The sequence below is a fragment of the Caloenas nicobarica genome, chromosome 2 (genome assembly GCF_036013445.1).
Source record: "Caloenas nicobarica isolate bCalNic1 chromosome 2, bCalNic1.hap1, whole genome shotgun sequence".
Classification (NCBI taxonomy): Eukaryota; Metazoa; Chordata; class Aves; order Columbiformes; family Columbidae; genus Caloenas; species Caloenas nicobarica.
In genome coordinates, this window is record NC_088246.1 from 125,189,472 (window position 1) to 125,214,412 (window position 24,941).

The 24,941-nt window shown below is 41.2% G+C and overlaps 1 protein-coding gene across 1 annotated transcript; it reads right to left on the bottom strand.

Moving 5' to 3' along the window:
• Positions 1–1,718: 1,718 nt before the first annotated feature.
• BPNT2 (3'(2'), 5'-bisphosphate nucleotidase 2) lies at positions 1,719–23,723 on the bottom strand. Its single transcript, XM_065628408.1, has 5 exons — positions 23,337–23,723; positions 11,945–12,104; positions 11,135–11,230; positions 9,144–9,305; positions 1,719–7,697 (listed from the first exon to the last, which is right to left on the bottom strand). Exons 1-5 carry the CDS (start codon positions 23,721–23,723, stop codon positions 7,426–7,428), a joined length of 1,077 nt encoding a protein of 358 aa, XP_065484480.1. The 3' UTR covers positions 1,719–7,425.
• Between the last annotated feature and the right edge of the window lie 1,218 nt (positions 23,724–24,941).

The following is a 24,941-nucleotide window of genomic DNA, read 5'->3' on the forward strand; positions in this document are numbered from 1 at the left end:
GACAGATACCTTCATGGGAAGTTCACACCACAACTTTCAAGCTCTAGTTACAGATGTGTGTGAATTCACGGGATAATTTTTAAGGAGCCTGAAAACAGCTACTTAAAATAAACTATATTGCCAGTATCTTAGACCCACTGTACATAAAGTCTGCACTTTTACTGCAATATTAGGTCACATTAAAAATACAAAGAAAGCATGTGTTAGAAATCACAAGCTGCCAAATTGCACAGTAACAATTCAGTGCAGCCCTCTGGATCAGACCCTAGAGCTCTGTGGGTGCCTTCTTAACTAAAAACATGCACCACATTGGAGAAAAAACGGTGAAATACTTTCCTCCGAGAAGAAAACGAGATAGGCACGAGATAGTCATTGCGCTGGAGAGCCAGAAAGATTTTGAAGGCTTTCATGAAAAGACAGAGCCCTCTACTGGCCTCTGCTTCTTTTTCCCTCCCAGCTCCTTTAGCATTAGGGATCAAAGTGTCAGTGCTGAAAGTTATTCTGGCATAGATCATCTTCTGGGTCTAAATCTATCAGGGTGGAGTGCAATTCAGGTTCCAAAAGCCATTGTTATACCTGCATAAAACTGTTCCTGTAAAATAAGATTAGTGTCTTATCAGAATAGCACGCAGATCTGTGTCAGTTCTGTCCTGTAGGAAACATTAGATACAAAAGATACTTTTGCTAAAATCATTGAAAATCTTAGCTTCTGATGGCAATGTTTCCACCAGATTCAGGTACTAAGATTTCAGAAAATTATGGGAAGCACGTTAAAACACTTGCCTTTCCCCTAGTACAGAATCCACATGTATTTGATCCCCTTTATTTATTTTAGTTGAACGCTATCCCCTTGCAGAAAGAGTGTGTCCTGTGTTATTTGCTCTCTGGAAACACAAAACCACCAAGATGACCCAGCCTGGGTGGAGTTCAGATGAGAGGAGCACAAACTTGATGTATTCATAACTCCACAATATGTACATCCCTTTGGAAGAAAAATGTGTATTTTAAAAATGTGAAGGCTAAATCTGTGTAGTTTCATTTCAGTCCATTTCCCTAACAGAATTACTAGACTAGCACAATGCTTGTTGCACTTTTCAGTTAGATCATACCACCTAATCTGGAAGAATTCTTGTATTTGGAGTCATTTTACTTAAGATGTGTGATTAGTGAAGGGTCACCAAGTCTAGGCCCACAGCAGAAATGATGGGCAAAATACCGTATCGATGTGGGACATTAAAGCATCTTTCAACTTATTCCATGGTTTGACTTATGAAGAGTGGCACGTTAATGAAAAAGGGATAGTAATGGTAGTTACTACTCTACTACTATGATTCTCATGGAAACAAGAGACTCAAGCAGAATGAAGTAATGTAATTAGGAAGAGTCCTGGAGTTGATGTTGGAAGGAAAACTTCTTCAGATCCAAGGAACAATACGATATGGGGGATTTCTAAGCACTCATTTTCCAACACACAAATCCACCAACTTTCACTATAAAACACATATGAAAGCAAAACCAGTGGAAATCTTGGATTATGTTTATCATGAACTTGGCTGGACCTGTCAGTAATGATAATCCCTCAGGCAGAAGTCATGCACACATACGATGGACATAGTACAGCTGAAGCAGCCTGACATACCTTAACTGGAAAAAGAAAGGAGAAAAAAAAAGAAAAAGGTGCACAAAGAAAATAAATACCCAACAGGAACACATGATACAGGAAAACATCCTCACAGACCAGTATTTTCAGACAGTTTATTTCTAGAATTGTTATTTCAATTTGGCACAGAATTGGAAGATGATAATACAATTTGGTGGGACAACAGGAAAAATGCCAGAGTGTTGCTGGTCCTTTGGGGAGAAAAAAATAAATGTGAATTACAAATAAGGAACAACTGGGGTTGAAAACAATTATTATCTGAAAGCAGGCTCTATCAGCTGTAGACCATAAAAAAACCTGAAAGACTTAAAACCTCGAGACACTGGGATGATGCTTCCAAGTTCTCTAGTAACACAGACTGAAGCAGCCAGAGGTGAGTTTAACATAACCCAGGTTGTTTGCTCTATTGGCAGAAGCTGAGCTCTTCAGAACTTGACTTAATTTACTTTTCGTGTTTTATCTGGCTTGCTTCTGCTCACACTGAATTCAGCGGGAATGCTGCTACTGACTTCAACAAAATCAGGTCTTTCACAGAGGGCCAATGGAGCCTCTTTCATAAGCAACAAGGCTCTGCACCCAGAGGAACAGAAATGTCAAATGCCTGTAACATTACACTGAGAAGCTGTTTTCTTCTCCTTTTTTAAGACAGTTTAACTTCCTCTTAGTCCATTTGCATCTTTTCTGCATGGCCAGTACCAGCAATTACATGAACCTTTCTTCAAGATGCCTTTATTTTGTTGGCATCTATCCCACTTTTGGTAGGATCAGCACCTTAGACTTTGGTCCCAAACACTAACAGCTTGAGGATAAACTGGATGATTTGCTGCTGTGGCCCTGTCATTCTGGGACTGTTTCCGCCTCTAATCTTCTGTTTATCTTGTCCACATGGACTAAGGTAGGAAAAAAAGATGAGGAACAGCAAAGAGGGAAAAGTGGCTGCCAATTGCTGGCTCCAAAAGGAGCCTCAGAGGGAAACTGGCCGAACACTTCTGAACCTCTCTCATAAGAGCTGAAAGGGCTGGTGTGGCCTCTGAAAACCACAGAATATAAGGCTTCAACAGCTTCTTGATACGACCTGAATGGCACAAGCTGCTTGTGAGGTGGGAAGTCATTGGCAGCAGGTGTTCGCACTTCATTGTAACAGCTGCCAGATAGAAGGTGCAGAGCAAGTCAAGCAATCTTTGAGTCTTCAGAGTTACCACAGTCTTGTCTCAGCAAGTTATATTCCAGTGAATTGGATAAAGCACAGATTTATCATTGAGGACAGCAGGTCAGAAGACAGACTATGAATGATATTTTGGCAAGGTGAAATCTGTAATTGTTTGTGTGAAAGGGCCTAATTCTCTACAACAAAGCTCAGTGTGAATGGCCTGACAGGAAGCCACCCACCCAGACTATCCTTGCCTAGAGGCAGTCTCCCCCATCCTCATCCTGCTTGGGCTTAAAAATCTCGAAGGCATTTATCTGTGGTCCATGAAATCTTAACTGTATGGTTATCTAACCCCTGAAGAATGAGAGAAATGAAACTATCAATGTAATTTAAATCAAGAAATGGAAATAAGTGTTCTCTGGCACAACTTCTCCAGCACAGCCATCTGCCTCTTTCCTCTCCACTTCTCCAGTTTACTTTAGAAAACAGATCCACGAAGGGGTTGGGCATAACCGGGGAGACAGTAGCCTACAAATGCAGTTTGGTCACCAGAGAAACCGCAACTGAAACGACATCCACGAGACGGCGCAGCAGCCAGCCTCAGCTGGCAGAACACACAAGAGGCCCAGCACAAGGCTCGGTCCCTTCTCATTGTGCTGTTCCTAGGGGGTGCGGACCCCTTGTTTTACACTGTTAAACCAGGAGGACTCAGTACTGCACAGCTGCTGTACGGCTCCAACAGGTAACGTGATGCTGCAAAGATGTTGGGGTACATTTGTTTATAAACCAAAAAGCTGTGATGAACTGCAGTGCTGGCTTCCCTACATACCTCCAATCTCCAACCACTGGCTATTAAAACAAATAAAACAGACCAAAAAAACCCAACACAAACCAAAACAACCACAAACCACTCTGTTCTCACACCTGAAGCCAACTAGAAAATCTGTCTACTCTAAACCCAGCCTATGAAACAACATCACTAGATGACCTCTCAGCTTCACCTGTATGCTTAATTCACCATCTGAGTAAGCTATCTTGTCTATATTAATTATTATTACATGCTCTGTAGATCAGAGAAATCAACATATATAAATCCATCTGTAAACATCTGGCAAATAGGTTAAACTCAATATTGGTAACAATATTCAACCCATTTACTTCCTTGTCCATTTATTTTGAAAACATTCATCCGAGGAATGGAAGTTAGGACTCTTGATACAGTACTAGGTATCATCCATGCTACCATCCACTCTTTTTAGCAAAATGAAAAAAGAGAAAATACATACGGCTTTATAACAATTCCACTTGCAATTACCTTAATTATAAAAGCCACTCAAACAAAAAATCCACTGTTGGAAAAAAAATGCTAAAACAACACATTCTCTTCCCTTGTTTGGAGTAAGAATGATATTGTAAATTTTTTTAATTAAAATTTTTAGAAAATATATACTTCTGTAGGAATTACCTACACCGTACAATTGTTTTAAGTAGTGTCCCTAAAAATGGTATGACAGTTTAAGTGGAAAAGGCTAGAATGCAAAGAACAAATTTGTAGCCCAGCAGTAAGACACAGGTACGGTATGACTTCTTATCAGTCTGGGCATAAGCATAAGTCACATCCATGCAGCTGAGGCCAAACAAGTATTCCAGCCAGAATAGCAAAATGTTCTATAATGGAGTGTAAACACAGTCAAAGAAATGGGATATACTGAGTGCTAACATTATACAAACAGATATCAAAGTGCGCTAAGCACATGTGCACTAAGCAAACACTTTTGAATACTTGCTGGTCTGCATAAGGGTTGCATTTATTTTAAAATGACATCAGAAACCGATATTCACCAGGTGCTTGCCTATTCTCACAACAAAGCAGCTCCTCTTTAAACTAGACACTTTAAATACCACCTTAGGCCTCAGCTGTGGGAAAGCTGTACAAGCTCAGGCTGTATCAGAAGTAATTAACTGGGTGTCTCACTCTCACCTTTTCTTCATTTTGACAAGAAATGAGGTTGGGCCAATAAGGGTCCACTGTGAAAGGTGTTGAACACTGAGGCCCATTGCAGCAAAGCATTTTAGGATACAAACGGGTCTAAATAAGCACATGTCTTCCTAATGGAAGAAAAGGTATTTTACCCAGCACATGGGAGGAAGGAAAGGAGGGCTGAAGCTCTTCTTTGTATCTTATCTTCCTAAGGAAAAATAATTCAGGCAAATACTTCTGTTTACTTCTCTATACCTCCACCTCAGATGGCAAGTAAGCCCTTGTACGATACACAACATTATCTTGTTTCCCATTTCTCATACAGAAGCTGTCTGATCACAGCTTATGCAAGAAAGTGATAGAATCGTCCCCAAAATAAAAGCAGTCACATTTTCGGAAGGTAAGTTTACACATGATTTCAGCCTGAATCTGAAACCACAACCTGCCACAGACTTTGTCTTAATTGCCTATTTAAATTTTGTGCATTCAACCTCTGTGACACAATTAGGTTTACATACCAGACTAACTATGACTATTCCTCATATTTTAATTTTAACCCACGCTCTTTAATAAACAAAAGAGCTGCCTTTTTTTTTTAATTAGCTTTAAGTCATTTTAATCAGCCTGAAAAAAAAAAGCTGCAATCTTTTTGTAAAATATTACTGAAGTCTTAATAAATATCTGGATTTTTTTTTTCTTCACTGAGCTTTGGAAACTCAAGTTTTTCAAAATAGATCAGACCCTTTTTAAAAAGGGCACATTCACGTATTTGTCATAGCATATAATAGTTTATTAAATTTAAAAATTGGCAGTTAAGTTGCTTTGTGTATGTTCTACTTGTGTAAAATCTATTTTTGAACAGTAGCAGCAATAGTGTCAATTTTGGAAAAGCAATTATCTAAAAAAGCTACCCGTAGCAAAAGGCTAGTAGGACTAAGCTTCAATCTACTTTGCCAGTAAGTTTACCAAATAAGAGTCTGTATCTGTAGTTAAGCAACAACTGAGGAGTTCTTTTGGAAATGTGAATGTTAGCTAGAAGTTAAAAGAGGTATCTAGACATGCTCCACTACTGACATAAGGAAAAAAACCCTGTTCTTAGAACAGTAGCGTGATGAAAGAAGTTAAAATGAAAGTAATTAAGAATTTGTTTTAAACAGCCTAAGCTTATACTGAATAAACTTCGAACATAAAACATTCATATTAACTAAGTATTTTAGCTTTCTTGAGGAGAGATGAGAAGCTTATGTAGCGATTATTCAAATAACAGCTACATTTTAACCTTCTGAAACCCTTCAGAGGGGTGCAGAGAACACAGGTAGTTACACTATTGCAGAGAGAAGTCCACATATTTTAGAGGTGCAACAAATCATCATTTGATATCAAAGGGCCCAGGTCCTGTTCTGCGTGTACTGGATTGACAAAGAACGTTTTTCAGTAAAGTTTTGCAGACACTGCTGTACTTCAAGCGCCACGTGTTCTTCATGCTTGCTTGAACAGATTCAAGTTTAAATGGTCTCTCTCTATGTAAATTTTCACAAACCAAGTAACCACAAGCTGTTTGGGATGGCTCAAGAGCTTCCTGCTAAGAGCATGCCTTACCTTAAAAAGACAGAAAGTTATTTCTGGGCTTGTAGAAAAATCGCTAGTTTATATCTCATGTTGTAAATAGAAACAAGCAATCAACTTACTATTTCTGTTAAACTCATTCCATATGACTCTCTCCAATGGAAAACAAAACAGAACCAAAACCAACAAACAAAAAAACAGGTACTGAAAGAAGAGGCTGCTTCTGTAGGCACAAACACCAAATGATGAACGAGTCCTACGTTAGAGAAAAATCTAGCATGCATCTTCAACACCATACGCAGAAATCAAGGACAAGAAGTAACTGTTAAAAACTATACAAGGAAATGACGCCTTCTTTTAGAAAGCTAAATGGAAATAATTACACTGATTAATAAAACACTGATATTCACAACCCATCCAAACTAAACTGGTTTACATCTTCAGGAAAAAAGTCAAAATAGTACAGAACATTTCCTTTTTTCTCTCAAAAAGCAGAAGGAGTGCCACACTGCCAAAGATAAACTCTTGCTGCATATAAATTTGTGTAAATCTTGTGCTTTCTGTCCAGGAGATACAGAACACAGTCTCATGTTTCCTGCTAAATTCTTTACAGAGTTATCAGATGCCTACACAAATCGATGTTTTTTTCTACCTAATTCATTACGGAGTTGCTACAACTACAGTAACAAGATGCAAAAGGTTCCAAGAAATTCCTGTGAGAACTATTTAGGTTATTTTATGAATCAATTTGGATTTTTCTTTAGTTTACCTATGTTCACAAATAGATACTGTATATGCACCTTGAGTATAAGAACTGCATGAAAAGAATCTGAAAAGAAGAAAACATGGAAACTGAGGTGTGAGGCAGTCAGTCCCCTTCCTACTTCTGATTATTATTATTTTATTCTTTTTTAAATACCACCACTGAAGAAACCCAATGCATGATACAGTCCCCAAACCCACACCAAACTGCTTTGCCGTGCGCCTTTACCAGCAGGTTTTCACACCTGCTTCTTCAGAGAGAGCATCCAAAGGCTACAAAAGCATGATTTGTACTTCTCCATCAGTTTATTTATGTGATGTTTTTTCCAGATCTGGAAGTTTTTCAATTAGTGCTTTATGGTTCATGTTGATACTGGCTATAAGTCCTCCCTCATTGCCATCTGAACCAGTGTAACTAATTTCTTCACCAGTCAAGGTAGTCATATGGCCACCCAGTGCTCTCAACACTGCATTGCCAGCACATATGTCCCATTTCTTAATGTAGGTGACATGGATATATACATCAGCTTCTTCCTGATTCTTTTCAGCCACGTCAAGGAGGGACAACACTTTATAACCTAGAAGAAATGGGCAGAAGTAAAAACAAAAAGTTAACTGAAGTTTTCCTATTCATTACAAAGGATAATTCTACTAGTAAGTGTTAATAATATGCACATGCAAGACTTAGGAAAGTGATGTCATTAATTATATCATGCCATCCAGTATCATGGCAAAGGCAACAATCAAATTTCTCCGCCCCTTAACCTGTAGGAAAATTTGAAAAAGGACCTCCTCCTGCCCCAAGATTTTTCCACTGCACCCCAATTAAAGCCTTGGGTATGTGGGACACATTATTTTTAGACAGCCTTTACCAATATGCTACATACTTATCTAGAGACACATTAAAAGAACAAGACCAGAAACTTGAATATAGTTTTGCTCTTATGTTCACTTATTTATTTCTCGATCTCTGTATTATGCTACCTTAAATTAAGTCTATCTTCCCCCTGCTCCGCGTTGCTTTTTATTACAACAGAAGGAAGATGAATATACCACTCTTTAATAAAGCAACTCAGCCCATGGCATTACCATTTATCATACATTATGCAGTACAAAGTCATTGCTCAAAAGAGTATTCTTTCTTTTATGAAATATTTTCAATTTTTCCACTGCTCAACCAATACCTTTGTTTCATTTAACTGTTCCTTTCTTGATCTTCTTATACAGAGTCAAGCCCTGGAGAAGATCCACTATAATCAGTTATGCTTTCACTTCCTTTATGGTAAGAAAACTTGTTTAGATTCCCTGTCAAGAAACTAAACAACCTGTAAGGGAGCTCTGCTTTTCCACATTAAAGACACAGAAAAATACATTTCCGTAAAATTAAAATTTTGCATGTCTTTTCTGAGACTTTAAACCAGCTATTAATTCACACTATTGCCTCACATATTTGCATTCTGTCAGTAACATGCATGAGGATATTGTGTAAGCTTACAAAAAGTAGGTAGAACCTCTTTCGACTGAATATGAGGCAGGTAAAAATGGACTTCAGTGACACTAGTTTTCTCTTTTGACATAAATGCAAGAAATAGCACCAAAATTTAATGGCTTTTCCTAAAACATTGTTTAATTAAATGTGCTACTAGTTAACTATCAACCAACAGATTCTTTTCCATGATTCTCTATTTGGTCGCACAACCCTTTTTCCTCTGCAGAGGCATCGGTGCTGTCAGTGAACGCACATTGGCGTGTTCAGTAAGAGGACCACAGTAACATTGCTAGTCCAGGCTTAGATTCACTAACATACTAACTTGTGGAGAAGCCAGAACTAAGTTTGCATATAGGTTTCCATACACAGGAGAAACTGTGTCTGTATCGTCAAGTACTTGCTTTTAGGGATGTGAAGAACAAAAGGTAAGAGGAAAAAGAGGAGATGCCTCAGCTACATCATTTGGTCTAATAACAGCTATCCCATTAAGTCACTCAGAAGCAATAAAATGGACAGGATGCTTAAGGAACCTCACCTGCTCCACCAGCGGGGATTATCGCAGTCTTATTTCCAAACGTCTGCTTTGCAACCTGCTCAACTTTTCCTGCATGTGAGCGGGATACAATAATCCTTGGATTTTTCTCATTGTAGGAGGAACGAGCTTTTACGTTTGACCCACCGTCCACCATTGCCCAGGCTACAAGAGAAACACAATTTCTGCTAAGGTTTATAAAAGGCAATCTCTGTTCAGTGTAAAGATAAAAGGACACTCATCTGAGAAAATACAGCTGATGCCACTGACTTAATTTCCCTCCCTATTGTAAAAGAGAAAGTTAGGGCTGACAGAAGGAAGGGGTGCGTGCCCACACGTGCACACGAGCAGAAGAGCAGCAGTCACCCCAAACACAAACTTCTGTGCATATGGCATTATCCCATACCTGACTATGTGATACTTCCAACAAAAATAGAGTAACATGGGAAAATCCTAGGTAGTAATATTCAGGACTTGCAATTGGAAAGCCACTGAAGTTAAAAGGATGGCTCTGAGTCAGAAATAGATCCAATATTTCCTCAAACAACGTTTTTATAAAAACAAAAAGCCCCACTACCCTTCAAAGCAGATAGCAAAACTGTTACTGAGTCATTTTTTTCAGAAGGATAGTAATGCTAAGGAAGGAATAGCTCAGGAGGATAGTAGTGCCAAGGGAAACATTTGATGGTGTGTTTCAGAGGACTGGATTTAGAATACACAACCTCCCACTTGTTTCATCGCAAGTTCAAAGCCAAGCTTGGTAGGTGGCACTCCCTAACCATTAATATGACATTTACTTAGCACACTGATCAGCAATTTCATGCCAGTGGAGAGCCAGATTGTATGGCAACAGACCGAGTTGTGTGTAATAACAATGCCGCCTGCTCTTTATTGCTTTGCATTTGTGTGATAGTATTAGGAACAATCCTACTCGCAACACACTGGTATTTCCAGCTTGGGAAATGAAAACTCTTCACATAGAATGACAGAATTCATCTGATGCCATGTCTGAACATTTCACATAAGGAAAAAAATTCTCAAAGTTATAGTGCTAAAAATACCCTTTTCTTCAGATAGATGTTGATACTTGGGAAAATATGTTCCAAAAAACCTCAAGATCCTTAAAGCATATTAGCATATAGCACATACTTAAATGACTGGAAATTAAGTTCATATTTTAAAACAGTATATTTAGCACAAAATATTGAGCATTCAGTTGGCATAAAAAGAGAACAAATAAAAAATACATTTATTCAGTCTTAGTTTCTGTGCCAGAGCTACTGCATAACTTCACAACTCTAGAGGTCACTAGTGCCTAAGGGAAAATGAGAATAGAAATTCTCGATTCGAATATATAGTAAGATGCAAATACTAAAACTACTTTGAAGCTTTCAGAAGTGCATACACATTGCCAAACTTGCAGCTATCCTCACTGATACATCGTTAATACCAACGAATTAATTAGTTCAGGTTTGTGGCATTAAAAGCACGTCAGATAATCAATAAGACTATGCTAGACAGTCTTGCCTGTTACATACAAAGAGTTGCCATTAAGATGTTTAATCTATCTTTGTTATTCACACTGAATAAGCATCAGCTCCTGGATATAATATCATGGACCCAAGTTCCTCAGCTGAATGAGCCAAGTACTCTTCTGCTAAAGACTAACAGCACACATAAGACTGACTGGTCAGTATGTGTAGGTTTCACTTTCTTTGCTATAAGCACTCCAGTTGAAGGGATCTCAATTCTTACACATATCTTCAGTTAGTTTATTTTAAATTCATCATTTTTACGTTAAACAAAGGTAGCATTTTCCTTTGTGGTTTTATAGCGTAGAACACATTTGCAGCTCTAATTCTGAGATTTGCAGCAGCACTCTTTTGCCCCAGGCACTGTTTTCTTATTTATACCTACAGATGTTCTCACAAGCATCAGATTTTAATTAACACTATGACAGAAAATGTTAGAAATACGTGAAGGCATAAGGGTACCTGTATATGCTGAGAATGGCTTGTGTATCACTCCTATTACTGGTTTACCATTCACAGCCACGCAAACCATTGTCGTGACGTACCGTCGAAGGTTCTCTGTGGGCAAATCAAGAAAGTGAGCACGTCTACAGCCAGATGCCAAGAACACAAAGAGAAAGCAGATCCGAGATTACAGAAATGTTGTTCTTTAAAGATTAGTCTACATTCTGTCTCTTACTATTGTATCTTTGCAATTTTCAATACTTTAGAGACACTTCAATTTTCCAGCAATTTTTCCTGTTCAGTAGATGCAACCTATACTCCTACCTGGTCTAACGTAAACAGCTGTGTCTTATGCAGCATGTATTTTCATGGAAATCTGTGCCGCTGTATTCTCCCTTCCCTGCCCCACCTCCTATCCTCTGCTGGTTCAAACTGATAATTCACCTAAACAGGTTATTGTATCAATGGAATATTCGCAAAAGAATCCCCATTTTTTCCTGTTTCCTCTGTAGCACTTATCAGCAACAATTTTAGTTGGATTGCCTTGAACTACTTATGTGACATCTTAAAACATTTGGAATAGGGGAAGATTGCATTATACATGCTTTTTTGAAAAACTATAATGATTTTTTTATACGAAGTTAAATAGAATACTTACTTAGTATTCCCTTTAAACAAAAAATATTCTGAGATATTTAATGTTGCCACTCTAGCTTTGACATAACGCATTTTAACATGAGATGTCATTTTAAATACTTAATATTTTGTCTCCAGTATAAAAGGCAAACAATCAGAATTACACACGATTTGTCAACAAGAATCAGCTACCTGTGTATTCCTGTGTAGCATCTAATGGATCGATCCAGACAGTAACACTTTCTGCTGGAACCTCTTTAGGCTGTATTTTTTGCTTTATGTCTTCAGGAATATTGCGATCCCAAGAGACTGTCTCCTGATCAGCTGTATCAACACGTTCTTCAGAGTTTATCTACGATAAGACAAGAAAAGTAGTTGGATTAATTTATCAGATACGGTAACTGTGGTACTTGGGAAAACTACAGGTTTGCCCATCTATTTCCTTCTCCCTTCACCTCCTGCTACATGTGCATGAGTCAGTCATTTTTCAGCACCTCACGAGCTGTTACCACCATCATGCAACAAGCAATGGAAAACCACAACCCAGAATTTTGCTGTGAACCACACCACAGCTGGACACTTTCTTTGGCTGCAGCTCTTCCTACTGAATGTTCTCACAGTATGAATCACAGGGGTTTTTAAATGAAAAGTTAAATGCAGTTGCTTTGAAGACTAAAAGCAGAAAATTTGACTTTGGAGAATCACGTGGTATACAGATACAGCAGGATTCTTATATTCCATTTATACAGATCAGTAGATGCACATTGAAAATGTACAGATATTTTATCAAATATTAGGTTGGTGCAAAAGTAATTGCAGTTTTGGACCGTGAATTTCACATCATTCTAACTAGGCTCAGTCACATTTTTATTAATCAAAGTAAGAACCATTACAATCAACACATTTTGCCAAAGAGTAATAAGTTTGTTTCTTCCCATAGCGTAAAAATCCATGCTTCGGTATTCAACAAACTCTTGGAAAACATTTTCTGCATCCTGGTGGTTGTGGAAGTGTTTTCCCTGCAAAAAGTTGTCGGGATGCTTGAAGAAGTGGTAGTCGGTTGGTGGGAGGTCAGGTGAATATGGCAGATGAGGCAAAACTTTGTAGCCTAATTCGTTAAACTTTTGAAGCGTTGGTTGTGCGACACATAGTCAGGTGTTTTCGTGGAAAAGAATTGTGCCCTTTCTGTTGACCAATGCCAGCTGCAGGCATTGCAGCTTTTGGTGCATTTCATCAATTTGTTGAGCATCCTTCTCATATGGAATGGTTTCGCTGGGACTCAGAAAACTGTAGTGGATCAGAACGGCAACAGACCACCGAACAGTGACCTTTTTCTGGTGCAAGTCTGGCTTTGGGAAGTGCTTTGGAGGTTCTTCTCGGTCCAACCACTGAGCTGGTCGTCACCGGTTATCACATAAAATCCACTTTTCATCGCATGCCACGATCCAACCTACAAATGGTTTGTTATTGTCACATAGAAGAAAAGATGACACTTCAAAACGATGATTTTTTTGATTTTCGGTCAGCTCATGAGGCACCCACTTATCGAGCTTTTTGACCTTTGCAACTGGCTTCAAATGCCAAATGACTGTAGAACGGTTGATGTTGAGTTCTTTGGCAACTTCTCATGTAGTTGTAAGAGGATCAGCTTTGCTGATTGCCCTCCATTGGTTGTTGTCAACTTCCAATGGCTGCCACTATGCTCCTCATCTTCAAGGCTCTTGTCTCCTTTGTGAAACTTCTTGAACCACTGGTGCACTGCACGTTCATTCGCAGTTCCTGGGCCAAACACGTTGTTGATGTTGTGAGTTGTCTCTGCTGCTTTATGACCCATTTTGAACTCAAATAAGAAAATCGCTTGAATTTGCTTTTTGTCTAACATCATTTCCATAGTCTAAAATAAGTACAAAATAAACAGCAAGGAATAAGTCAGTAGCAAAAACCCACAAAGTAAGAAAAGCAATTTAAAATCATGTATAACATAACCACATTTATTTAAGAATATATTTTGATACCAAACGGCAAATTTCAACAATGCAAAAACCACAATTCTTTTAGCACCAGCTAATATTATGCAGACCATGGCATTACTTGGGGTAGTAGGAATCGTAGTACATACTTCTGCTTCTGGCACTGAGTTACAACTAGCAATTTAAGCAGCTCAACTGGATGTAACCATTACACAACTGCGAGATGAATGTTATTTTACAAACAAATCCACATCTGTCTTTAGGGTAGGTTGGCCTAAGGACCTAAGAAGACCCAGGAAGAACATTTATAAACTGCAGTCAAAGGTCGCATTTAAGCCTACTGTCACTTGCTGCCCAGCTTAACTAATCTTCTTCTGGACCAGAGGGCATGTCAGTACGTTGAACAGAGTTTGGTCCAGCAGCAGAGCACACAGTCCCAAGCTGTTAAATGGAAGAATGTTCTGCAGAACCCAATACAATGTTGTTGTGACTGCAGTGGCAAGATACTTTTGGATCACAAGAGACGCAGTGAGCACAAAACAATGTACGTAACAATCTTTCATAACCCAGCAGAAAGAACAACTTGGGACATACGGATCAACCTGCCTTCACCCATCCATGCCAGCTTATTACCACTAAAAATATGGTTTATAGGAGAGCTGCAATGCAACTGGACGCAAGTAGTGCTAATGGGAATTCAGACAAACTCATCCTGTTTACTTTTAGCACCTCAGATACATTAGGAGATTAGTATTTTTACGCTCCTTCTACCACCAATACAAAGGAAACAATTGCTACTGTGCCTTCCAAGCTTCGGCCTGTGTGAATCCTTCAGAAATGCATCATTCCACTAATTAACTCAGTAGGACAATGATGCTTATGGCTTAGACATGTCAGTTACATGTCTGAAGTTGAGTATAACCAATCTGACTTTTTAGGACACTTCAGAGCATTAGGACCACAAGCTTTTTGATTCTTGCTAATTTTAAAGGAGGCTTCCTCTAATATAATTCTAAAGGGATACCAAACTGACTAGCTCTGATGTCCAGTCAAGGCAAAATAATAGGTGCACATGGGATGCAACGTATCTACAACCTAGAACTACCCATTTCCCTTTACTTGCTACAGATGGCATCCAAACTGCTGGCTCGGATTCCTCTCTGACTAAAAGAACTTGTTATTATAGATGTTGTAAGGAACTGACACCAAAAGACAATGAAAATAAAGAAATTATCAGACTATATTTGAATATTACAGACTTTTAGTCACCAGGACTTTTACATAATTCACATAATGACAGGAAAAGATATCACCTCAGCTGTAACAGATTATTAGCAAAGGGTTAAGGGCCGTCTTCTCCAAGAGAACTCAAAAAAAGAAAGCAAGCAGAACTGCAGCAACTCCAGCCATACATCATAGCTGTCTTCTCACGTAAAACCAGTGTTTGAAGCACTGTATGCCAAACACAGAGTCCTTGAAGTTGCCGTGACATTTACAAATTAAACATCTGTCACTATACAATAAACCTGACGATTGCGTTTTCCCCAAGAGGGAAACAGTCCTGCAAAGTCAAGATGACTCGTCCCACAGACTTGGCAGCCTCAACACAGCCCCTGGGCAGTTTAAGTTCCGCTACAGCATATTATGCACCACCATAAAACAAACAAACAAAATACATTTCCTCAACAGAAGGAAGAGGCCTCTAAAAAGTTAGAGGGTTGGAACCAATCCTCAAAAAGAAAGAATATCTAGTTAAACCTGTTGTTACAGTACACTTAAATTAAAAGACTGAAACTATACAGAAGGTATTGTTTGCAGAGAAAGACCTCGTGATTCAAATTTTGTAGCAGTAGCTGCAACGCTGCAAAATTTATAAAGATTGTGAGCAGTCTCTCTCAACAGCCATGACTGAATTCACCCTTTAAAGAAAAATTAAACCAAAGAAATATACGCTAAAAAAATTAAATTGACGATTCTGTTCAAATACCTTTTTTTTTTTTAATAAACATCAGTACATGCAAATGCAACACTTTTCTTAGAAGGTGTTTGGTGGTGTGTGAATTTTATTTACATGTATTACTCCCCCTCCTTCCTCACATCCTTATTCACCCCAATACTCATTTTGTATTTTAATAAGCAAACAATCCAATATCTTGGAAAAAAGATGAGGTAGCACAGCTCTCCATTCCTGAGAGTATCAATAACTCCAACTGATAATTAAGTCTTCTCAAATCCAAATCCCAGTGCCGTTTTATCAGAAAACAAAACGAGAACACCATAAATACTATCCTACCTGTATTATAAAGAAGAAATACTAACTAAGCCACTCAGAGTAAAAAAAAAACAAAACAAAACAACAAACCACACACCAAGCACAACACAAAACAACAACAAAACCCCCACAATTTATGTAGCAGTAAAAGATAATATTCACTGGTCAGAATATGAATATAAGAGTACTCCAGCTATCACATTTCAAGAACAGACACTGGCCCAGGTTGCGCAGAGAGGTGGTAGATGCCCCATCCCTGGAGACATTCAAGGTCAGGCTGGACGGGGCTCTGAGCAACCTGATCTAGTTGAAGATGTCCCTGCTCATGGCAGGGGGGTTGGACTAGATGACCTTGGAAGGTCCCTTCCAACCCAAACTATTCTATGATTCTATGATTCAATGGATAAGTCTATTGATTTGAATGGGACCATGAAAATGAAAAGCCTGGAGGCGCAGACAAAATAGCATGCACAGGGGAATGTTAGGAAAACATTAATAGATGTTTGACTTTGTTTTTCTGTTTTGTCAGGGCACTAACTCTGCATGACATATACACAGCGATTACACAACGTAAGCATTATGCATAGCCAATGTTCAACCTTAACTTTGCCATTTGTATTCGTGTGACAGGGGATGAAGGAAGGGAGTGGATGGACAGAAGTAAATGCAAACATTTACAAACAATAAACCACGAAAGATTGTGATACTTTCTTACTGGCTGACTGACAGATGTCCCCTGTGGACAGTGGAAGGTATTTTATCACTATATGTAACCCCAGGACTAACGTTCACAGCAAGCAGCAGAGGATGCCCACAAGTATGCACCTTGAAAGGTGTACTGACCTACGGGGTGGCTGCACGGGACTGTGCTTGATTTGCTGTTATCTGACGGTGCTTTGGAGATGTCACAACTCAGGGGGGAGCAGTTCAACCTGCAGCCTTCAGGCTGTCCCCCACTTAGGGGCTAAGCCTCACACCTCGCTCCTCTGCAGTGACATGCCCCTACACCCCCTTCTGCTCCAAGTCAGACTGTTTCACCTCCGTTTGCTCAGCTTCTCTCTGGTTTTTTTCCCCTCAAATGTATCAGAGGTGAAAGCTGTCTGCTCTTCTCACAGCATCTGTACATATACAAGTCATGTGAAGGAATCGGATGCCAAAACTTCCGAACGTAAACACCCACTCGACAAGTTACGACGTATAAATGTGCACAACAGGAAAGCCCTCCCCAGGAGATCTAGAAGCGGTCAAATCACCGTATTTCCAATAACTGCAGAAAGTATCTGATTTATACTGCTTACAAAACTGTGCTCCAGAATCTGCCACAGAAGGAAGGACTCACATCCACACCAAGACTTAGCTCACCTGCAGCCAGGACCTCTCCTGATCCCTCCCTTCCAGCTTTTGAATTTGGGGGTGGCAAGTAGCAGTTTTCACTATGAACGAAAGCTGCTTCTTCAAAGTTTATGTTACTTAACACAGAAAAGAACACAAACTCAGAAATCGAAATATCACTTCCTTTTTGAGGTTTAAAATGCCTTTAAGCTTCAAAGAATTTGAATAGTAGCCTTGCCAGAACAGTAAAAAAATTCTAGTTTTATTCAATACACTGACTTTTTTAAAAGCAGCTGCTTCCTTTGGAAGGGGTTCTTTTCCCCCTTAGAGTACCACAACATATTAGAAAGGAAAAAATGAGCTTTTATGGGTGATCTTCTTCACGCCTTTCAAAAAGGTTCCTCTTGCTGGGGTCCAGACTTCAAAGAGTTTTAGCAGGGTAGATTTTGTTATGAAAGGATAGAGAGGACCTTGCTGAATCACATGGTTCTCTAAACAAATAGCTTGTTAAAAGGTAATAAAATATAATAAAGTATATTTGTACATAAATGTGCAAGGTATAAAAATATACTAATATATAAAATAATAAAACGTATAAAAAATGCTGGTCTCATGTTGTCATTCATTTGAAATGAAAACAATGAATACTTGATAATAATGCCATGACACAGATAAATGTAGCACAGAAGTCCAGAGGCAAGTTCTGGAGTCTCCTCTAGCATCAACTACATCTTCATTTATTTTAATGACAACAAGACGTCACTCCATAGAGAAACAAGATGACAGGACGTGCAAAGAAGAATATGGACAAGTCCAAACGTTAAAAAGCTTGGTTAGAGCTTATCAAAGCTCGTTATGTGGCTTTGGTCATTAAGCCGGCAGGAAGCAGAGTGAAACAAACAGGTTTTCAGGAATGCTAAAAACATATCAGATGACAACTCTGCTTCTACTGACTTATGATTAACAGAAGTTGGTGAAAACAATAAAAGCGCAACAGAGGCAATCAGCATGGATCACAGAATTCACACAGTTTACACCAGTAAACCGTTGCAACAATTAGATTTTAAAACCTGTTAAAGTAATAAAGCCACTTGCTCATTAGCTCAAATGTTGTTTCAGTAGATGGCAAAATTCTCCATTACAATTCTGTACAGATGCAAGTCTAGCAAAAAGAAAGGGATGACTAGTTTGTCATGAGAGTTGCAACATTACTTTTTGTTTTAAGAAAACATCCAAATAAGAGCAATACAATAAATAACACTGAGAAAACTTTTGCTGTTTGTGAGTGCCTACACTACTAAAGAACTCTAATCTCCAGATGCTCAGATGACAGATTAAACACCCCCGGTATACACACAAACCAAATGAACTACTTGTAATCACATTTGAAAAGATAATCACAGACCTCATTACCATAAAGTTACAGGCTTTAATTGCATTTTAGGTAGAGAGCGCCAGCATAAGTCATCTAGCATCAATCAAAACCCATGTTAAGAGATGCATCTCCAGACAACACATATTACTGAGATTTCAGTTAGCATTCACACTTCTTGCTTTACTTAGAAACCTGTGGGCAGTTACTAAAATCATCCAGGTCAGAACATTAATTTTGTTAAAAACCCTGAGACCTGAGGATGCCACTCTCCCAACATGAAGAGACAAACCAATTACTGAACTTATTCAGCAAATCCTTCTGAAGTTTAAGTAGTATTTTGGGTTTTTTACACCTACTTCTTTAACATGTCTGTCTTTCCCAAAGAATCAGTATCGGATGCAGAGCTTGCCATCTCAGCTGAAATTCCAGTTTTCCAAGTATGATAGCTGGCACTGTGGTCAGAAGCCTCTGAACAGCAGGTTTAAACCTAGAAAGTACTTCAGGTAGTTTGATTTAAAAAAAAAAAGTGCTTGGAGACATTAATCTTCAAAAAGTGGAATTAATTTACAAGAAAATCTCATTAAAAGTAAAACTGACATGTTCTTGAATTTCCATTTCAAACACTGACACTCGATTCCAGCACTATCATGCACAAACTTGAAATGAGGTATTTATCATCTGTCTTAACTGGAGAAGAGAAAGAAGAACATTCAGATCGGTACAGTGGCAAGACTGATAAAAAGATGCTTGAAGAGGAAAACTGAGGCAGAGGAAGAAGATTTCCATCACAGTCACAATTAAAAAAAAAAGGGGGGGGGATATTTCTCTATTCAGTATTTACACTGGAAAACAAGACAGCTGGTACAAATATAGAACATAAATCAATAAGACTAAGTCTGAATCCTGTGCAAATAACGCTAGTATAGTGCAGAAGCAAAATAGCAGAATTCTGTGGGTCACTTCATAATTGGCTTTTTCATAGTTGAAGGACAGAGACTTTGGCCAAAGTGCTGGTTTAAAGAACACATCTTCCTCTGTCTGTCACTCCTGCCTTTGTGAGCAAGGAGGGCTGCTCCTTCAGGTGTTCTGACACAGGCTGTTGGTAGGGCCATAACGTGAAGTGAACCAGGGTATTTGTAGATCATCTTTATTCTACATTTTTACCTTGGATACATCCAGATATCAAGCTCCCGACACTGACCCCTGGACAAGCAGCCTTAGAAGAATGGAAGACCCCAATGTGTGGCATTGAGAGAAAAGCTCTTTTACCAGGTATCACTGCTGAAGCCCCAGTATCACGAAGTCATCTCTCCAAACAGAGAAGCTCTTCTGCGCAGAACACACCAGTGTTTCTGGCCAGTCTCTAACTGGATTTAGAAACACTGCTTTCCCAGCTCCCTCTCCCCACCAGCAGCAGGGCAGGCTTAAGCATCTCCTTAATCCTCCCACTTGATTCCCACCCCAGCCCTTCTTATTGCATCACTACTGTGCTAGCACAAGGAATAAATGGGGCTGCATGGAGAACCAACAAGGAAAGCAGTGAAGTAACACAGAAAATATAAATTAAAAAATGAAAAGGAGAAGAAGGGGTGATTACAGCTGGATCAGAGCTTGAACTCGTTCCCAGCATGACAAATAGATGAGGACAACACACCAGCAGTGCAAGTGCAGTGAACACCTTAAGCCTGTAACTGCAGCTGAGGACTTTGTCAAGAGAAAACAGTGCATATGAACTGGGGCTGGAGAAAAGGAGGCTGAGGGGAGACCTTATTACTCTCTACAACTACCTGAAAGGAGGTTGTAGCATGGAGGGTGTTGGTCTCTTCTCCCAAGTAGCAAGTGATAGGACAAGAGGGAATGGCTTAAGTTGTGCCAGGGGAGGTTTAGATTGGATATTAGAAAAAATTTCTTCACCAAAGTAGTTGTCAGGCATTGGAACAGGCTGCCCAGGGAAGTGGTGGAGTTGCCATCCCTGGAGGTGTTTAAAAGGCATTTAGATGAGGTTCTTAGGGACATGGTTTAGTGCTACAGTTAGGTTAGGTTATGGTTGGACTTGATGATCCTGAGGGTCTTTTCCAACTGAAATGTTTCTATGATTTCTATGATATATTTTAGCATTAAATGCATTTTAAAAATCAACTGCACAACTATACTTCATAGAAGATGTGTGCAAATAGTCATTGCTGGATGTTGAGTGTGATCAGACAACAGTGGGTAACACGTGAGTTAGAAATAACTCACTTGCTCCTTCCTCTCCTACCTTTCTCATACCTGCTTCTGAGGGATATAAACAACAATACTCAATACGTTCAATCTGCTACACAGTGATAAACCAGAATTGACCTGCTCCTCTTCAGTGTTACCTAACCTAGCTGTGCTAAGTCTTGAACTGATGTAAATGCATCTATTTATATCAAATAGAGCAGGTGATGTAAGCAGTGAAGTTTCTCTTCCTCTGTAGAGTCAATAACTTTACTTAAAAGACAAACAAAACACATTTTCAATGTTTTTTTTTTCCCTCTCTTCTTCTCCTCAGATTTTGAAAGCTTTTTTTACAAATCACAACTGTGAGGATTGTAAGGCTCTTTCCAGATTTACTTCAGCTTCCGCAAGGGAGAAGTCTCACCGCTCCATCTTCTCTTAATAATCACACCTTAACCTTAAGAGAAGATCTGCTTCAGACAGCCAGTTTGCATGCTTTCCCTTATTATGTCCAGCAGCAAAATACAGGCAATCCAAGGCTGCTCATGGACTTAAGTTTATTTCCGTCAAATGACTTCTCCCCCAGTTATTTTTAAACACTGGAAAGCCATAGCTATTCTTGGAGGGTAATTAGTGGATCATTTCCTTTGCATTATAGGCATATTTTGGCACCCAGTTTTTGTGCTGGTTTGTTTTTTTCCTGGCTGCAGCATGTGGCACTGATTTAAATGTTAACCTAACCCCTGTTAGGCTCAAGGACTTCATGATGCAAGTAAACAAGCATTTTGCCTAAGTTTACTCTTGGAATTCTTTCAGTTTTTGTTTGACAGCTTTTGATAGCAGCATCTTCTCCAGCAAGAAGAGCAGAGGGGTTTTATCTGACATCAGCAATGTTTTTTATTCTAGAGCATCCCTCTGTACACAGGGATAAGGCGACACATATAAAGTATGATGCTTCTTACAAGGTGCAGTCTTACGCTACCTCATATGAAAAGCGTCTCAGGAAAATATCCACACTTTAGAAAGCATCATGTATTTTTAAAGACTAGCAGTACAAGTCAACTATAAGGAAAATAAAAAGGAGTACAGAAGTTTTTAAAAAGTAGATGTTCAAAGATAATGCCTTCTGAGAAGACGACATACAAGTCAGACTGTCACTGCTGTGCATCCCAGGCACCGGAGCAGAGTTTACACTCGTGACCACAGACACAGAATGGGCAACACAGTTCACTGAGCTCTTCAAGCCCAAACCAAATCCCCAAGCTCCTCTAGAAGCATAGACAACTCTTGTATCTAAAACTAATGAAGTGTTTCTTTCTGTGGAAGGGGGGAAAGCATGTAGGTTTCAGGCAGCGATAAAGGTATGCTGCAATGCCAAGCTCCATGAGGACAGTGACTAGCAAAAGAGAACAGAGGACAATGCTGCTTCTGCTAGTGTAGGGCTTGAGAAGGTGGCTTGCCACTGACAGAAAAGCCAGCAATCTTCAAAACAGAGCCTTCATAATCTTTCTGTACAGAAAGGTTAACCACGTATCAAGTTTATTTCAAATACTGAAGAGTTTGGTGTTTCCTTTAGATTTCATACCCAATGTGTTCTCTACAACACTCAAAACCAGCCAAACAAAAAACTACACAAACGAACAAAAAACCCAACACAAGCAAAAACAACAGGTTGGAGGTGAATGAGAGCAAAGGGAGGTGTACACCTCTGAAACAAAAGTAAATTCATTTTGTTCACATAGGCAGCCATCCATAATGTGACACAACTGTTAGCTTATCTGCTGTCCCAAAGTCACGACAGCTAAAAACTAAGGTATCATAACACTGTGTTACTAAACGTCTAATTGTCAATACCTCCTCCTCGCTCCAGGCTCTCCCTATAACTTAAGGCAGGAAGGATAAATAAGAAAACAACAGCACTTCTAATCGCAGCATCTTAAATATATGCAGAACTGGCACTATGAAATTACCTCTGTCCTTAACTAGACAGCACGTAATTCACAATGTTTAGACTCTGTGCCCCGTCCCGTCCCCCCGCGCCCGCATCAATTCAAACGTGCCGTCTCACCTTGCGCGGCTTTAGTTACACGCAATCCAACTCCTTCCCCTGCAACCCAACACCCACGGCGACAAGCGTGAGGTGGCACTGCCACAAACTCCGCGCGGGGGCGGGGAGGACAAATGCAAAACGAGGGCAGTTATTTCCCGTCGGCCGCTCCCAAACGGAGCGCGGACACGTGTCCCCCCGCGCACGGCCGAACCCCGGCGGCCCGGGAACCCACGGCGGCCCGGGAACCACGGCGGCCCGGGAACCCACGGCGGCCCGGGAACCCCGGCACCGAGCGGCCTCTGGGGCTCCGCACCGGGGGGTCGCCCGGCCCCGGGTCCGCATCCCCCCCGTCCGCCCCACGGGGCGGGGAGCCCGGCACCCACCTGCACGGCGGGGAAGGCGCCCTTCAGCAGGTAGAACATCCTGCGGTTGGAGAGGAGGTCGCCGCTCGTCAGCTGCTCCTCGGCCCCCTCCCGCGTCTTCCCCTTCGCCTTGGCGTTGAGGACGTTGCCCTCCCGGACCCGCTTCACCTCCTCCCCGCCCCTGACGGCGGCCAGGACGGACACGGCCAGCAGCTCCCGCAGGTCCACGGCGCCGGCGGGCGCGGAGCCATGGGGGGGCTCGGGCCCACCGGCCGCCGGCTCGCTCAGCATGAAGAAGGCGAAGCGGCCGGCCAGGAAGCCGGAGTAGAGGTGGTAGAGAACGCCCAGCCCCAGCAGGCAAAACACGGCCATGCCGAGCGGCGAGAGGCGGATCCCCATGGGGGCCATGGCCGCAGGGCAAGGGGGCACGGCGGGCCGGGCGGCGGTGCCGGGCGCTCGCTACAGCCCCATGGCACACCGGGGCGCACCGCTCCGCTCCCTCCGCTGCTGCGGCGGCCCCAGCCCGGCTCCACGCTCCACAGCGGGCCGGCGGGGAGGCAGCGCCGTCTGTATCCGGGTCAGGCGGAGGCGGAGCCCGCCGCTCGCACTGAGCATGTCCCGCCGCAGCTCGGCGGGCTGGGCTCCGCGGGGCAGCGCCGGCCCGTGCGCCGTGGGGCCCGTTCCGCGAGTGTCCCGGCAGAGGTTGTGGGGGCCGGAGGAGGGACCCCCTCTGTTTCCTACCGTGCACATGCCTGGTAGCGCACGCTCAACTTCACCTGCTGTTTCTCCTGAAACGTGTAGTTTGGGATGGGTGTTTGCTTCATTTCCTAAGCAGCAGAGGTGCGAGGAGCACGCAACACTGGGGCTGGTGGAGCTGCCTGCGCCTGCCTTCTCCTGCCTGCGCCTGCCTTCTCCTGCCTGCGCCTGCCTTCTCCTGCCTGCCCCTGCCTTCTCCTGCCTGCCCCTGCCTGCCCCTGCCTGCCCCTGCCTGCCCCTGCCTGCCCCTGCCTGCCCCTGCCTGCCCCTGCCTTCTCCTGCCTGCCCCTGCCTGCCCCTGCCTAGCACGGCTGCCGGCTGCCTGCGGGGGCTGCCCCACCAGCTGGGGTGGGAGCCGGAGGCCGCTTGACCCGCTGGGAAGGAGCTTTCCGTTGAAAATTGCCGTTTGCATAAATTGCTGATTAATTTCTGAAGATTTGTTGGTTAATGGCTCTGAGCATCTCTTGTTTTTCATGTGCTGCTTAAGGAACTGTGGAACTCTCGGCCCCTTGTGCTGCTGGAAAGGGGCTCGAAGTTAAAATTTCCATTCATTCAGTAAAATGAAGCAAATCCAACAGTTTTCTCAGCCAAGTGGTGTGCTTGAGGCCTGCATGTCTTAATTTATACTTTTTCTTTACGCTTCGGTTGGTTTGGGGGAGTGTGAAACAGCATGTTTATGACTGGGATGGACATCTGGGGTGGAAGCGAGGCCAAGTCACTGATTTTTTTTTTTCTTTTCCTGTTTTCTAATTCATTCAACTTATTTTGAGTAAGTTATATCAGAAACAAAACAATGAAATTAATTGAGTGTTGTTTGAGTTAATTCTTTACTCAGGCAATATTCTTGTCTGTTCATGTACATGTTCTAGA

Coding starts and splice junctions, on each gene's coding strand:
- BPNT2 (XM_065628408.1), bottom strand. CDS start 23,723: ATGGCCCCCATGGGGATCCGCCTCTCGCCGCTCGGCATGGCCGTGTTT. Junction 11,231..11,944: donor TGCTACACAGGAATACACAG/GTAGCTGATTCT, acceptor ATTTGCCCACAG/AGAACCTTCGACGGTACGTC. Junction 9,306..11,134: donor GCCATTCTCAGCATATACAG/GTACCCTTATGC, acceptor TTTCTCTTGTAG/CCTGGGCAATGGTGGACGGT.